The sequence below is a fragment of the Equus quagga genome, chromosome 10 (assembly GCF_021613505.1).
Source record: "Equus quagga isolate Etosha38 chromosome 10, UCLA_HA_Equagga_1.0, whole genome shotgun sequence".
Taxonomy (NCBI): Eukaryota; Metazoa; Chordata; class Mammalia; order Perissodactyla; family Equidae; genus Equus; species Equus quagga.
This window is the reverse complement of record NC_060276.1, coordinates 5,848,068-5,865,207: the sequence shown is the minus strand read 5'-3', so window position 1 is coordinate 5,865,207 and position 17,140 is coordinate 5,848,068. Positions and strand designations below refer to the sequence as shown.

The window sequence follows — 17,140 nt, the reverse complement described above, 5'->3', positions numbered from 1 at the left end:
TAATTTTTGAACCAATTCAAAAGTGATAAATATAAATAAATACATTTACTATATTCACTCTCTGATTGCATATTTTCTTGGCTTGTGGTATCCATTCCAGGCCCCTGCTAGTCTTTCAGAAGTAGTTTTGAAAGCTTCTGAGTCATGCAATTGGTTGCAGCTCTCTCTGTTTGGCCTCATTGAATGCTAGGTGCTTGTAAGACATCGGTTTATGTTACTCGTAGGTCAATGAAGCAGAGGGAGTGAGAGCGAATTCTCGTTTTTAATGAATGGGTCGGAACTAGAGTTGTTTTTAAGTTATGTTTCATAAAAGTAGATCTCAGACACTTAATCTAAGAAAATGTTTTAAAAAGCAGAAAAGAAACTCAAGGATGCTTAGATATCTATTGTGCAAGGAGTCTTCTTGTAGTGGGGTGCCTGGGTATGGAAGAGGAGGGGATGCTTGACATGAGGTTGAAGAAGATAAAGGCGCGTGGTTGTAAAGGGATAGCTGACACATTCTGAGCTGCCTAGGAGAGGAAGGGAGGAACGCTTGTTGGGGAGACAGACATCTCTCTCAAGCAGTTAGGGATATTGGAACATGTCTCTTAGCCAACAGCTATATTGTGTGAGGACAAAAGAATTTAATTTCACTGGAAAAACTGCTTTTAAAGTACATTTTAACAAGCTTCTAGAAAGTTATTGATATGCTGAGTACTACCATGCTCAAAGAGCCCCGTCTAAGCCGAGGTGTTCTACAGAGAGTTTAGATTTTAGTCCTACCCTCTGGATCGGCTGCACTGGGCTCATTGTGTGAGCAGAGCGTAAATGTGTGCATGTGCCTCTCTGTCAGTGCCCTTCTCTTCTACCTACTAGCCTCTTCTTTTTGGTTCAGAGGGTGGCCTCTGGATTCTGGCAACCTCAGCAGTTACTCTGCTTGCACGATTTACTAATTGTGTGGTGTTGGGCGTGTTAACCTCTCTGGGTTTCATGCGTCTCAGTTTCCTCATCTGCAAAGTGAGGAAGATAGTACCTCAACCAAGTTTTTGTGAAGATTAAATAATATAATACATCTTAAAATTCCTAGTATAGTGTCTGGCATGGAGCAAGGAAATCAACAGAGAGTTGCTATTAGTGTTGTTGTTATTGTTGTTCTTCTGCATGACAAGTCTATTCTTGTAATAACTGCTTTTCACCTTCAAGGCATTTCTGCCGACATCTATCAGCAATGTAAATTTCTGCATAATAGAATACATCTGCTCTCTAAAGGGGCCTGGTTCTTGATTGACCTTCATGTTAAGTCTATCACATTTAGGCACACCCAAACGGGTCTAATAAAGAAGTTTATCTGTGAATGATCCTATCATGTACGAAGACCAGAAGTTGTTTTATATTGGATGCTTGGCGCCCACCCTGGGAGACCCTGATACAATTCGTTTGGCATGTGACCTGTGCATGAGGATTTATAAAATCTTCCCTGGGCTGCTCCCATGTGCAGCCAAAATTGAGAAGCAGATTATAGAAGATTGGTAATATTTAGAAATATTTTAAATTAAAAAGTTATTATTTTAATCCTCCTGTCAATATTAATTTTTGAATGAATTCTATATTTTGACCAATTTGGTGCCTCTATCTCAAAGATCATTTTTGAGACTATAGAGAAAAATTTTCAGAGGATAGCTTTTGAAATCTACTTTACCCTGGTCCGTTACTGGAAAGACTTTAGATTTCAGTGATAATGAAATTCTGCTCTATTTTTTGTGGAGTCAGGATAACTTGTGAAAGCTGTATTTGAATAACTTTAGCGTATGCAGGTCCTGTAGCCGTATCTCAGACTCTTTGAAAGAACACTGGATTAGGAATCAGGTGAGTGGTGTCCTGGATGCAGCTCTCATAGGCTGGGACAATTTTCAGAGTCTCAGTTTTCCATCCTTAAATATCATGCTAATTTACCAGGTGTTGCTGAGGCGCACAGGAGTTCATGTGCCGTCAAGCTTCATGAGATGAGGGTAGTGCACCGTCAGGGTGCCAATGATGCCACCCATTCCATGTGAGCAGCTGTTCGTAGTTTACAAAAGGCTTCTCATGCACTATCATATTTCACCTTTACATGAACCACATGAAGAGAGAAGAGAAAGATGATTCCCCTTTTACAAGTAAGGAAACTGAGGCTTAGAAATGTAAAGCAATTTATAAGCGATCAAGTGACTTGTAAGTGAAAGAGTTGGAGTGCTAGCCCAGAACTTCTGAATCTGGATACCATCATTTCTGGACACACTGCAAAATTCTTTAGAAGCAACGGAACCTCCTTCTTTGGTTGGTGTCAGGTTTGGTTTTTACTGGGTTTTCACCATTCCTAGATGTATTCAGTCATCTTCGTAGCTTGAGTATTTGCTATTTGTTAGAGGTATTACATCATTTGGGGAGTTTGATAGGCTAGTCAAGAAAATTTTCTCATAATCCTAAGACAAACACTTTTGTAAAGTGTTTTCTTCATAATATCTGTATTTGACATTGCTTATTTATGTACAGGAAGGTTTGCTGTCATCACCTATAGCATGCTGTAAGTGACTTCAAAGCCACAGATCTTTTCCTTAAGGAGCAAAAAGTCTAATGGGAGACATAGAGAACCCCAGTTAAATCACTATAAACTCACAAGAGTGAACCCCCTTAATAAGCACAGTATAACGTAGGACCGGGAATATCCATACAGTGAAATGTTATTGAACTACACAAAGGAATGAAGTACTGATCCATGCTACAATGTCGGTGAACCTTGAAAGCATGGTGCTGAGTGAAAGAAGTGAGGCACAAAAGGACACATATTGTATAATTCCACGTATGTGAAATAGCCAGAATAACCAAATCCATTCAGAGACAAAGTAGATTAGTAGTTGCTTAGGGCTAGGCTGGATGGGATGATGGGGGAAGGGGGTGATAGCTAAAGGGTATGGGGCTTCTTTTTGGGGTGATGAAAATATTCTGAAATTATATTATGCTGATAGTTGCAAAATTCTGTCAGTATACTGAAAACCACTGGATTGTACTCTTTAAATGGGCAAATTACATGGTATGTTAATTACATCTCAATAAAGCTGGTATAGTGAAAAAAAAAAGAGAATGTGGGGACCAGAGAGAAGAGGAATAGGGGAGACAGAAACAAGATGATAGGGGTGCTTCTTGGAACGTGTGCCTGACCCCACTGGAGGATGATTTGACAAGGCTTCTCGATTAGCTGATTCTTTGCTTCCATTTTCAGAAGTGAAGGGAATGGGACGTCCCCAAGGTGGCCCTATAGGGGAATATTCAGGCTGTCTCCTGCCAGGACTCCTGGAAGTATTGGTGTACACGTCATCTTAAAAAGCACAGGTTTAAGGGAATTCTGAGAACAGGCAGTGGCCCATTTCCCTAAGACCTAAAGAAACTGGCATAGCCGGATGGGCAGCTGACAGATGTGTAGAGTAAATGTCTTGCGTGCTTCCTCTCCTCTTCCTTCCTATCTTGATTTCTTCTTTTTAATGAGACCCAGTGTCAGTGGGGAGAGGAACCGTTTGCTGAAGACAGTGGATGTGTGCAGAGGTCTCCATGAGTCCTGCTGTCTAAATAGGACTTAGAGGTTCTACTGATTGTAGAAACTCCTTTTTAAGGCCATGGGCACATCAGATCCAAGGATTTCGTGTGTCTTCCCTATGTATGCAAAATACTTACGGTCTGTTTTTCGCCTTTTTTTTTATAGTATTGAATTTAGCACTTTGCATTTAAGTGCTCATAGATATTAGCAGATAAAATAAGTATATAACTTGGGGGTGATTTTGAAGGTATCGAATAGCAGAGATTTTCTTTTTTAAATTAATAGAAGCTGTATAGAGGGTAGGTCGATGTCAAATTCAAAATAGGGCCAGATATTGAGAAAAGTACCACTTGGAACTCTGTAACATATAGGAAGTATAAATATCTACAAATTTTATAGGAGGCATAAATTCATTCAGGAGAACCACAAGGAGTAAGTTATAGCTTATGTTTGTCCCTTGGGTGAGTTAAATATGTATTTTTTATGCTTTTGCAAAGATATTAACCAAAATAAAGACATTTTAGTGCCAGCTGGATTAGAAAACAAGTGAGACTGAATTATTTACCTTCATGTACATTGTTACTACAGGAAATCCTTTATTAGTTAGCAGTATTTTTAAACAAACTTGTCACTTAAAAATAACAGTGTTTTTTTTAATGTTTCCCCAGCTAGCTTTGTAAAATAACCAAATTAGGTAAACAATGAGTATTAAACTTCATGAAATATCCAAACCAAGTGGACTTAAACTGGTTTTTACTCTCCATCTCTCAACTTCTCCCCACAGATGTAGTTAATTTTTACAATCCCTTTTGGGTCTATGCTTTGGTGTAAGGAAACTAATGGTTTTTCTATACTGAATCCAAATTAAATTCCCGAAGTTTTCCCCTACTGGCAATTTCTAATAAAATGTAATCCTAAGGAAAGTTGACCAACGGAGTGCAAATGAGACTAATATGTATTCTGGAGTGTGATGGAAACATGGGAAGCAGAAAGGACAAGCTGTGGGGTATTAGGAAGAAAACTCGGTTGGGAACTGGAAAACCTGGGTTCCCATCTCCTAGTTCTGCCACAAACCTGCTGTGAGGCCCATCGCCTTTACGAGCTCAGTTTCTTCATCTGTAAAATGAAGGGACCAGAAGTGGGTGATTGCTAACCTCTCCCTGCTCTACCAGTCTCAGTTCTCAAAGACTAGCCTGCATCGTCAGCCCGAGCGTGCTACCACTGTGAGCTAATGAAGACGGCATAATTGAACTTTCTTATCTCAGTGAATCTACACGTGCTCTGGATTTTATCGTCCCCTCAATGCACCTGTGGCTTCTTAATGAGGAAATTGGGAGTTATCTGCAGACAAGATCAGGTTTAAGGGCAAGGATGGGAGAATACCTGAGAGAAGGAAAAGATGAGGAGAAGAAATCGCTTGAACCTGAAGATGGAAGAGACACAGGACCATGTCTTCCTATGCATTTACTTGATGAGGGCTTGGGACAGCTCCCCTCATGTCCGGAGGGCCTTAGTTTCCTCCTGTGTTAATGAGGGCAGTTTCTCTGTTATTGGAGGCCAGGGAAACAGACACGTGGGCAAAGTCAGAGCTGACATAAAAGCCCCATTCTAGAGAGAAGCTTCTTGCCATCATGCCTTGCTTTGGAGTGAGTAACAGAGTGGTTAAGTGGAACTTGTTCATTCTGTGGTTTTCCTACCAGCAAGTGCAGATGTCGGTGAAGCAGGGATTCTAGAAAGTTAGTCTGTGGACAGGGAAACTAAAGGCCTTTGGGTAATTAAGAGAAAATTGAGTTTTGAGTGTTCACTGGTTTTTATATCACCATAATGTGACAAATTTCGTTAAATCTGGGAGAAAAAAGTTGGAAGAACATCCTGACTTGCTAAGAGTGGAGAGTCCTTGAACTGAGCTTTTTGGCTCAACTTCCCTGTACGAAAGAGGGTTTTCACACTGATAGGTCCAATTCACCCTGTCCTCGTCAGTGTGAATAAACTTGAACTGTTCAGACCAATAAGATAATGACTGATTCAGATTTCTGGCTTGAGCATTTCTTTGTGTGTTGTGGAGCCCTTTTTGTCTTTGGAAAACAAGCCCAGGACTGTAAAGGTACATCAAATCATCAGGGGACAGACATATGCTTTCCTGTGGCCTCTGTGGGGCTCACGGGTTCAAACACAACCTGCCTGAATCGTAAGAACTTTAATTGAGTAGATAAAGAGGTCCTCATAATTATAAACTGCAGTAGGTATAACAAGAGGCTAAATACATAGCTGTGGTTTTAATTAGCTGGTGCTTCCAATTAGTAATTTTGGTTTCAGTCGGAAATCAGTGACGTTCTGCACCGTGAAAGCCTCATCACTGTGTAGTTCATTCCTCATTATACCTCGCCGTGTGAAGCTTTCAATACAACGCCATGCTGAGCGAAAAAGCAACGAGTTGGAGAGAGTTGGTTGCCTTCCAAGAGCAATAGAACTCTATGGATATTACATTTATTCTCGCCAGAGATATGAGAATTAACTGTTCTTTGTTATATGTGTTAAAAAATGCAGCAGGCAGTTTTCCTGCAACAGATAACACCCATGTGCACACTCAATCTGCTATTCAGATTTTCGTCTGGAATTTGGTAGCTTAATGAACTGAGGCGAAATGCAGCCAAGAGCCTCCGAACAAATCAATCCTGGGTGCAACGCCCCGTGAGTGCCCTCACTGCCGGCCACTGCAAGGGTTGTCGTGCAAGTTGAAACACGTTTCCCTTTCTTCTCCTTTTCTTCCTTCAGGGTTTTAATTATATCTTTCCCTCAGCGGAGAAGGAAGGTAGTTTGCAAAGCCAAGAGACCAAAGTACTTCAGTTCTCTTCATGGGAGAATTAAATGTGATCTATGGGCCTGTCACTCTGGGCTGTCAGGTGCGCGGAGTGAACAGACAGCTAGGAAACTGACATCTTGCTCACACTCCTCGGAAGCAGGAGACTTTGGCTCTTGTTTATGCGTGGAGAATCATCTGCTAGCGAAGGCAAAGAAATTGGGTCCGTGTTCTCCTTTGCAACAAACCCTCCTCCCATCCCCACAGATAATGCTTTAATTTGTTCCTCTACTTCCATCCCCGGCACTCTATTTTTCTTAGGTTTTGACAAACTGATAATGGGCTTGGGTTACACACAGCCAATGCATGGTGCTGAGGTTGAATCTCATGCTCCTCACTTCAAGGACTAATGATGTTACTATGCCTGGTTGACTCCACATCAGACTCCAACACAAAGACATTGGGACACGTGTCAGCTGTTTGGGGTTCTGATCTCAGCTCGTGAATGGAAATGAGAGGTGATGCTAGCAAATGTAATACCTGTGGGTGGCATCTGAGATACGAATGATAGGCTGGCTTCCAGTATCTGGACTTGGCATGTTTCTTGACCAGGCGAGGCCCAGATGTGGGCCCTGGGCTTTGGGTAAAGCTGTCGAGGGTCTTTGTTTTGCCCAGACAGTGATAACATTTGCTGAGCATACTCACGAGTGGCTCAGGGAGCTCTTACTTATCTGGCATTGTTTATGTTATGGAAGCATAATGTACATTTAAACATCATATAAATGTTACCACTACTTTAAGATGGAGAAATGAAGAGTTGTTCATCCAGAAGATAAAGCTATCAAAGTCACTTTGAATTTGCCAGTTTGAGGATTCCTGTGGAAAAAGGTGGATGATTAAGTGTAGTGGCATCTTACATTCTATGTATATCAATATCTAGTTAAGCTACAATGGATACTTCATACTCTGGGCTCTTATTTTGTAAATTAAAGTTATGATACTCATGGACAAACTAGGCTACCAATGATAGGCCTTAAGGTTTGGGACGTATTTGAAACCTGTTGACTGTACTTTTATATCAGTTTATCTCTTGTAATTCCTTTAGCTATTATGTTCATTTGCGTGTCAGTTATCTAACTGAGTCTTACTATGGCAGTAATAACATGGGGAAGGAAAGCAACATTTACACAGCACCTGCTAGGCATTTTACATACATTTATATAAATTAAATTTGCCCTGCATATATGTACTCACTTTGGGTAAGATTACAATCAAAAGTAGAGGAAAAAACCCAGTGAACAAAACACAGTCCAATACTGTATAGAATTACAGATTGCAGTTTAATATGCACAGTCTTGCATGAAGAAGAAAATAAGTATCTTCTTTCTTTCTTTCTTTCTTTTTTGGTGAGGAAGATCAGCCTTGAGCTAACATCTGTGGCCAATCTGCTTCTTTTTGCTTCAGGAAGATTGTTGCTGAGCTAACATCTGTGCCAATCTGCCTCTATTTTGTGTGTGGGACACCACCACAGCACGGCTTGGTGAGCAGTATGTAGGTCCATTCCCAGGATCCAAACCCGTGAACCCCAGGCCACTGAAGTGGAGTGCATGAACTTAACCACTATGACATCGTGCTGACCCCAATAACTGTTTTCCTAATAAGGAAGCATTCCATTCTATGAAATCCAAGGGCCCAGAATCTATCTGAGATATTATCTAGAAGCTTTGGTACTTATCCTCCAATGGGAAAGCCTGAAATGCGATGAGAGTCACAGAGTTACACAGTGTTTATAAAACATTTGTGCATTAAGGTCGTTCAAGACTTTTGACAACTCCTTTCATCATTAGTAGTTTGTTGTTTAAGCCAGACCCCTTTCTTTGTGAAGAGTTTCACAAAAGGCTTCCAGTCACCTACAACACAAACTATGGGAAGACCAAAACAACATCAACAATAGAATGAAAACGAGTGTGAGTGATTTGGTTTTGTGTGGACTTCCAAAAATGCCCTTGTGCTCTCCTGTGATTTCATTCCAACAGGCTAACTCTGGCTAAGGGCTCAGGGCAGAATTCCGACTTATCTGCCACAACTATTTGATAATTCCTTTGCCTTAGGACTTTCTGACATCTGTGAATTCCGAGCCCTAGGCTGTTGGCAACACAGTGCGACTTGAATTCGGTACTTTTGTACACAGTGCGCTGACTTTTGGGGAGTCTGTAACTGTCTGTAGTAATCAAGCAAGGACGAGGAAAGAGGATTCTGCCATACTTAAGTGGTCATGAGTAGAATTTCTAATAAGCATGTTTCTGTTTTCTTCTGTATTCTGAGGAACTGGTCAGGATCTTAACCCCTTATGAGTAAAGAAAAAGATTCTCTCCTCTCTGTGCAGTATCAGTTTGGGTAGTCTCAACTTGTATTTTTTTCCTTCTTATTGATAATGAGGGCGATCTAAATGACTTACATGACTAATTAACCTTTTTCTTCTTTTGTCTTTTTCTTTTCATATCAGTCACTATGAACAAGACCGTAGTGCACTTAAAAAAAGGGAATGGGAGCGGAGGAATCAAGAAGTCCAGCAAGAAGATGATCTCTTTTCTTCAGGCTTTGATCTTTTTGGGGAGCCCTACAAGGTAGCTGAATATGTATGTAATTTATCTTTCTGGAAAATGGTTGCTTGTTACATTTTTGAACGCACTAATCAGCATTCAATCTGTTTTTAAAGTACCCAAGTCATTTCCAGGAAATATATTTTACAAATGAAATATATACATACACTGTATATGGGGCAGTTGCAAGTTTCTGAGGAAGTCTTCAGAGACAAATTCCATCTTCTTTGGGGAACACAGTACACTGTGAAAGGGACTGGGGAGACTTCCTGTCTCCAAGGAGTTCTTTACTGCCCACCACTTCTTACAGCAAGGAATGCCCCCTTGATGCTTTTTCCCACTTGGATTGTCAGCAAGGCTGCCCCTGAAGACTTCATCAGAATGTCAATGGATATGTCTGTTTCTCCTCCCAATCAGTGCCATCCATTGCAAAGCCACTGCTTTCCTTTTCCATTTTAGGTGGTTAGCAGCTGTTCGGTGGTTTGAGTGCTCTTTGAAAATCACTGTTCTACAAGAAAGGGGAAAGCCAATCATTTTTTCCTGGTGGTTAATAATCATGGGTTAGGAGATTGCCTCAACCAGAGGAGGTAGTGTGGCTAGGTTGATTTTCCAGTGGTATTCTGGCTAGTGCGTAGCTCCAGTGATGGTCCTACTGCTATGTCTCCAAGTATGGATTTCACAATGACCGCCTCTGAACTTTCTATTTGGGGTGGAAGTTGGGGGAAGAATCTTGTTGAATTACTGGCAGCTGGTTGGATTTTATTGAAGTTTAGTAGTAGCGTAATTTTCTGTAATGAAACAAAAATGATGTAATGTAAAACAACAATGGGGAAAATTTTCAAGAGCTGTGATTTTAGAAGAGTACTATTTAGAGGACAGTGACTTCTGGAAAAGGAAAGTTCTTAATGAGGACAGGATAGACACAAATACTACTTTAAGGTAGAGAGGAAGCTGGGTTGATGACTAGTGAGAGCAGAGTCTTGCTGCCTTATTCAGAATAAATAAGCAGCCCTGGATTGAGACACTCAGGTGCCTTCCAAGTCTGGTAAGTCTGACAAAGAGACTTAGGTCACCTAACCTAGTAGTTTTCAGTTTGTCAATAATGGTATAATCCTTTAAAAGCCCTTTTCCTATCTCAATTGATTTAATTTACATACTGCATTTGTGTGTATTTAGAGATATGATTAGTTTAACAAGCATTTATTGAAGGCCCACTATGTGCTAGTCATGTCTCAGACTAGGGTGTGAAGGAGAATAAGACCTGCCTTCACAGAATTCCTGTCCAGTGGCAGAGATCATCATGAACGAGTAAAGGCATGACTGTGTGGTAACTGCTAGGGAGATAGGCGGGGAGAAGATTCGTGAAGACTTTCTACCTCATACCAAGGAGTTTGGACACGATTCCATACATGAAGAGAAGTCATTGCAAGTTTTTAAGTAAGGGCATGGCCAGGGCAGACAAAGAATTTTAAAAGAAGATGTTGGAAGTGTGGAGAGTGAGTTGGAGGGAAGGGAAACTAGAGGCAGATAAAGAAGCTATTGTAGTTGCCTAAGGGGACTTCATGGCAGGCAGAACTTAAGATAGAGAGAGGAAGTTAAAACGATGGGACTGGGTGTCTGGTTGAGTGTGGGAAGTGTGGGATGGGAATGAATGATTCCCATCTTTTTGACTTGAGAGGATGGTGGTATCATTAACAGGTTGTTCAGGAGGACAACAGACTCGGTGCTTGTAGAGGAAAAATAATTAGTTCTGTTTTGAGCATGTTGGGTTTGAGATGCCAGTGGAATATCAAGGGAGGGATATATAGTAGGCATGGGATATATGGATCTGGAGTTGATGAGAGTAGTCAAGAGGGAGAGGCAGGTGTTGTCATGTAGGTGGCATTGGAAGCTATGAGAATGAATGTTATCACTGAATCAGATTACTGAGTAAGAAGAAGGACAAAGAGAATCTAGGGGAGTAGTAACATTTAAAGGGTAAAAGAAGTGGTAAAGTGGTAAGAGCAGAGACCGGGAAAGGAAACTAAAAAGGAGTGAATGATCAGAGAGGTAGGAAGAAAACTAGGAGAGAATCATTTAATAGAAACCAAGGAAATAAAGGGTTTTATGAAGGAGGGCTTTGCTAGTTACATGTGTCAGAGAGGTCAGGAAAGGTAAGGACTGAAAAGTAGCCGTCACATTCTGCAGTTAAGGGGTAATTAGTGACTTTAGGGCGAGTCCTTTTATTTGTTGGTGTGGTGGTCATTGTGGGAAGCCAAACTGCCAGGAGCTGATGAGTAAATGGGAAGTGGTAAAATAAAGAAAGAGATACCGTGAATGTAGACTTACTCTTGCAGAGAGTTTTTGTATGGAGGGAGGAAGAAAGGAAAATAGACTGTAATGGGAGACATTATATGGAAGGAAGCTGTTTTTAAAGTGAGAGAAACTTGAACATGTTTGGAGATTGATGGGAAGGAACTAATGTCAATGGAGAAGGAGAGGGTGAAGATCCAGGAGGGGCAGGTGATGATGACTGCAGCAAAGTCCCAGAGGAGACAAGAAAACACAACATGGAGAGCATACGATGAGCAATCAACAATAGGGAGGAAGATGGGGATGGAATTTTAGGATGAGAGCGAATCAGGAGAGTGGAAGGAAGATGGGGGCAGGGCAGGAAGTTACGGGTTCCATTTTTTCCGGAAAATGAAAGAGAGATCAAAGGATGACAGATGCCTCATTCCTTCTTGAGAAGGAGGAAAAATGAGATAAGTTTTGTATCTTATCTTTAGATGGGTTAGAAAAATGAGCTTTGCTCAAAGTGCTCATTCTTAAAATTCAATATCTACTCCATGCTCAACACTATTATAAGGTGTAGAACTCTTGGTTTATTCTCCCTTTATAATTTTAAGTCCTGTTGAATGAATGGTCTTGTACTTTTAAGGTAAATGTCATCTCTTGTTAACAAGGCTTTTAATATAGATGCATATTTATTTTTAGATGTAGGCAGTTTGAGTAGGCAGTTAAAAAACCTGTAATTGACAATGTCAGAGGTTTTCAAAAGCCATCTGTCTTGATACAACAAAGGTATATCAGGTAAAGACACAGATGGGGACATTAGTCTAGTGTAGGGCCAGACCTGTTGTGGGATTAGTAGCCCATTGCCTTTATGCTTCTTGATGGAGGAAACCCTTTGATCTTGAGTCAAGACTATGAAGGAGAGGAATGATGCTGACAGTGGCTGACCTAGTAATTCTCCTTCTTTCACCGTTGCTTTGATTCTCAGCTACCATCTTGTGCTGTGTCTATTTTCAGGGTTCCTTGGGCGATCACTTGAGAGTATACCTCTCCTCCCCCCATATTATGATACTAGAACTGATGTGCACCTCCTAATCTCCCCAGACCTGGACTGGTGTGGACACCCTGGGAGTATCTGGACATGCCAGTGGCGATGGGAGTTCTAGAACTGGCCCATGGTCCACTGGTGGAGACGAGGATGTACCATAGCCCTTCCTTAGAGTTGTGGTGCGAATGCTTATCAAAATAAAAATTGGAATTTTTGGTGGTGGATCAGGACTTTCAGGAAACATCTCACCACTCTGATGCCTAAAACATGGCCTGATCACTTTTCCAATAGTGTTGGTAGTTCATAAACTAGCTAATGACCATTGGTCCCTGGGACCCACTGCCCTTTCTTGGAAGAAGGAAGAAATGGTGAGCTCTCATGATCCTGGCTGATTTCCTTCCTTTCTTTGCTTTGCCTCTGCCACTCCTGGAATGGAAAGAACGTTGACCGCCTTGGATTTGGTTAGTGATGGGTACCTTCTCTGTGTGGCTGCTTTTTTTGTTTATAACTTTGAAATCTGAGTTTGTGCTACGCTGTTGAAAAGGATATTTTGAAAAGTGCTTGAAAAATGTGAAAGCCATTTACATGCCTAGGTTAGTGTGGAAAGATTGGGGTTGCTGAGGAACTGGCACGTACCAAGTGCCTACTGCGTGCCGGGCACTGTGCTGGGGCTTCATATATGGGCTTGTTTCGTCCTTACAACAACTAGAGCACGTGTTTTCCCCGATGTTTCCCACGATGAATTCGAGCCTCAGAGAGGTGAAGTGGCTTTTCTGCAGCTTCATATCTGTGTTGGTGGTGAATCTACACCCAGTTCTGAGTGATTCTGTGTCTGTAACAGGAAGCTGTTAATCCTCTGACAGGAAGTCAGAAGACCTGATAACTTTACCTCCTGTGTGACTTTGGGGAAGAAACTTCATTCCTTTGACCTATAGTTTCCTCCTCTCTGAAGTGAATAATAATGCCTGATAATAAAAATACTACCTGATAACAACACCTAACATTTTTATAGTTCTTCACAGCTCCATAAGAATGAGGAAACCGAGGTGCAGAGAAGTTAAGTGGCTTACCCAAGGTCACTTAGGTCAGGGCAGGTAAAAGCCAGATGGAGACCAGAGCTGCTGGGCTGACTCACATGGTTGTTGTAAGGATCAGGTCAAACAACCCAGGAGACCTTGCTTTGAAATCTGTAAAGTGCTGTACAAATTCAAGGTATTATCATTATTACAATTATAGTAAAGAAAGAAATAGCAACTTATGGCTTAGAGAGATTAACTATAAAAATATTAGAATTAGAAAAAAAGGAATTACTAAATCATATACATTAGCCACAATGAAATAAAAGAAAAAAAATGAACCTCAAAACTTAAATTATTTTGCTACTTTTATTAAAAAGAAATACTATGGTACAATAGCCTCCTAGCACATTAGTCTGCAATGAAATTATACTACTGATTTGTAGATGGCATTAGAAGCAAACTGAGGCAACTTTGCATTTCCTGAAGTAATGAGAGGCAAAAAGCTTAAATAAAGGAGTGCTGTTAGTCATGAGCCACAAAGCAAACATGTAATTTATGCCTGAAAATACTTGGAAAATTCATTTCCTTGATGATGGAGAAATTGTGATTACTTAGAAAATAATGGCTGCAGAAGTTACCTTTAAGAATCAACCAATTCTCTGGAACAGGAAGTAAAGAACTGGCCAAACTGAAAGAAGCCTATAATTGATTGAAATGGCTAAATTTTACTTTTTCTATGTTTATGATGTACAATCAAGACTGCTAAGAATTCCTTGCTCCTTAATAGGGTTACCGATACTCTGGAGGGTGAAAAAGAACATTTTGTGAATCAGAAGTTGCTGTGGTGTGTAATGAGAGCACATTGTGTAGGTGTATGTAAATGTATTTAAGGCCCCATTGGGTTTTCTATCCAGTGCATCTCATATCTGCAGCTTGAGAAATTTACAAACTGATTGATAGTTACCCACCTCCAGTGGTGGGACAGCAGAGAGTGGACTCTGGTGACCTGGCCTGTACTGTTAATTATTTGGAGATTGTTGAATGGTGGAATTCTTGAGGCTGTGTGTCTGTGTGTCCTCCATGTCTAACCCTGCCTCATGAGTGTTTTGAATTTACCAGTATATGTCTTACGAATGGCCATGGTAATTCCTACTTATAGCCACAGCTCGGCTGTTATGCAAAGCATATGGATCTTCCTTCAATCAGCAACTCAGAAAGTGTCGCCAGTGAACTCAACCTTGAACTGTCTGCTCTGCAGTTCTGGTTCAAGTCCCTCTGAGACAATTGCTCTGTGGGGAAGCTAGTCTAAGGGAGTTGACATCCTTCCATTCCTCCAGGTTATCCCAGCTCCACGCCCTATCATTAATGCACAGGAAAGGGCGCCCCACCCTTGGAGCTGTTAGCCTAGCCCCCTAACTCCGCATGCAGTCACGCCTGCGCTGAGGTAGCCGTCAGTGCAATGCTCTTGCTTTTCAGTCATCATAAGGAAAAGCCATGTGAAGAACATCTTTGCATCTATTGTAAAATTGGTGCTGAAAAAATTGCTTTCTTGTTCAAAGGTTCTTGTAACTGAACCAATGAGAGGAATTCCTTTTCACATTTTAGTATCTGGCAAACATTTGTCTCATTTAATGAATTAGGATATGCTTCTTTCCATCAAACAAAGGGAATTCTATAAGCTATGAGCTTTTCCTTTTTCCCTTAGCTACCAAGAAGCTCAAAGTTCAATTTAATGTTCAGTCACAGCAACCAAATGAGCTTGACTTTTGCTTTTCTATGTATGTACCTTTTAATACATGTTATTGCAAATCCTTTATTTTGATATAGGTAGGGTATGAATTATAATTTGATTCTGTTCAATTTATCAAAAATATATTGAGTACCTAATGTGCACCAGACATGGTGTTAATAAGTCTGGAGGATATAAAGGTGAATAAAGGGTGGTCTCTGACCTTTAAGAGCTCATAGTTTTATGAAGGCAAAGAAATCATAACTGTAGTATACCCTGTGTAGTAGCAGGCTGATTTTCTAGAGTTATTCAGAGAACTCTCAATTTTCCTCTAATTTTATTTATCTAGGCACAGTTTTAGACATTGACCAATTTAGGAGTTCTCCTAATTTTAAGTATGTGTTAAAACCTAGAGATGGAAAAAAATTCTAAGCATGCATCAGAAACCCAGATCATTATAACAGTAGACATAAATGAAGAGCCATTAAAACCTAAGTTTCCCTCCATTGAAGAAAGGATGAGCATATTCCTTCCATTGACTGCTGAACAGGAACAGGAATGTGACTAGCTTGCTTGCAAGCAAATGGGCCTTGAGGTTCTTGGGTCCTGATGATGTTGGCCTGGAGAGAGTGAATGACTTCTCAGGGCTTTGAGGTGTTGTGGTCTTGTCGTCTCTGTGACATCTCGGGGCAAGGTTCTGATTCTGTCAAGCTCTGTTTCAACGAAAGGTCAATGAACTTTCAATGAAAGTTCAATAAATTGAACTTTATGCTTCCTGGTGGCTAAGGCGAACAGGAAAAACTCATAGGTTATAGAATTCTCTTTGTCTGATGGAAAGAAACATATCCTAATTCATTAAATGAAACAATGTAAACTTAAAGTATTTAAAATAGGAAAAGAAAGGGTGTTGTTTCCCCTTGTTGGGTTAGATCCTTGAAGATAACCAGGTATTAGTGTTCATTAGGCTATCATCTGACCCAAGAGGTAAGCTGTTTGAGGAGTGGAACAACCCGGCAAATATTGAAAGCCTGCATCAAATTCTTACTGAGCCCTCAGCACAATGAAATCTCTTTGTTTTGAATTTAGGGATTGAATAGAGAGACTGGTTTTGGCTGGTGCCCAAATGGTTCATTGTGCAACTCCATTGAAGGAGACCACTATATACAAAGAGTTTATTCTTGTCTTAGCTGAAAAGTAATTTCTGCCATTAAAATTGACAAATCTAGGGACTTTCAGGGAATAAAAGTGATTTCTACCCATCTCTATCTATTAAATATGCCTTTCAAATGTACTTCTGAAAATGGAGCGATTATTCAGCTGAGGATTATATGGAATGTTAATTGTTTAATCACTACTTCAGCACCAAGGTTGCATGTGATGCAATGTAAGATGTTCTTGAGGATAAGAAAACTAAAATTGACATATATTTATTTGATTTCTAAAACTCCTCATCCCCAACAGAGCCCTCTTAGCATATATTTAGCATACTTTTCCTTAATCTTTGAAATCATATTTCCCTAACTGCCCTCATTTCTTTGGAAGTGTCTTGTATGATTTAACACATGATATGAGTTGAATACTGTATACAGTATGTGGAGATCATTCTAATACGAAAGCCAGGGTTTCCAGTTTGATGCCCCCTCTGGTTGTTCCTTTTTGTATCCTTTGCTGGCTCCTCTTCTTCTCCCAGTGCATTAAAGATTGGTGTTCTCCACGGTGCCCTCCTGAGCCCGATCTTCTCATTCTACATTTTGTTCCCCAGGATGATTTCATCCATGTCCGGCACTTCACCCTCCATTCATCTGCACACTCTCCCATCTCCACATACAGAGAAAGCACACAGCCATACAACCTAGGTTTAGAGTGGGAGACCAGACTTGGATAGGCACACTCTCTGTGTGTGCCAGGAGACTGGGCTATGTTAAACGCGTGTGAGAAATCTTAGGTGTTAAACATCTATCTTCAATGGAGGTTGTACCAATGGGGAGGTGGTCACCCCTCCTGTGCATGGAGAGCATGCTAATGGCTCCTGGGACATGGAGGCTACTTAGGTTGGGTGTCTTCCTCATCCAGTGGTCCTGTTGCCACATAGCTCCATGGATGCTGGTGGCCTTGTT

At 40.8% G+C, this 17,140-nt stretch overlaps 1 protein-coding gene across 1 annotated transcript in view; it reads left to right on the top strand.

Moving 5' to 3' along the window:
* Positions 1–17,140, top strand: part of LOC124245895 (AF4/FMR2 family member 2-like) — a 180,028-nt gene that overhangs the window by 148,223 nt on the left and 14,665 nt on the right. The window contains exon 3 of the mRNA XM_046673714.1: positions 8,857–8,977. Within this exon, the coding sequence (XP_046529670.1) occupies positions 8,857–8,977 (121 nt within the window). The remainder of the gene's footprint in view (positions 1–8,856; positions 8,978–17,140) is intronic.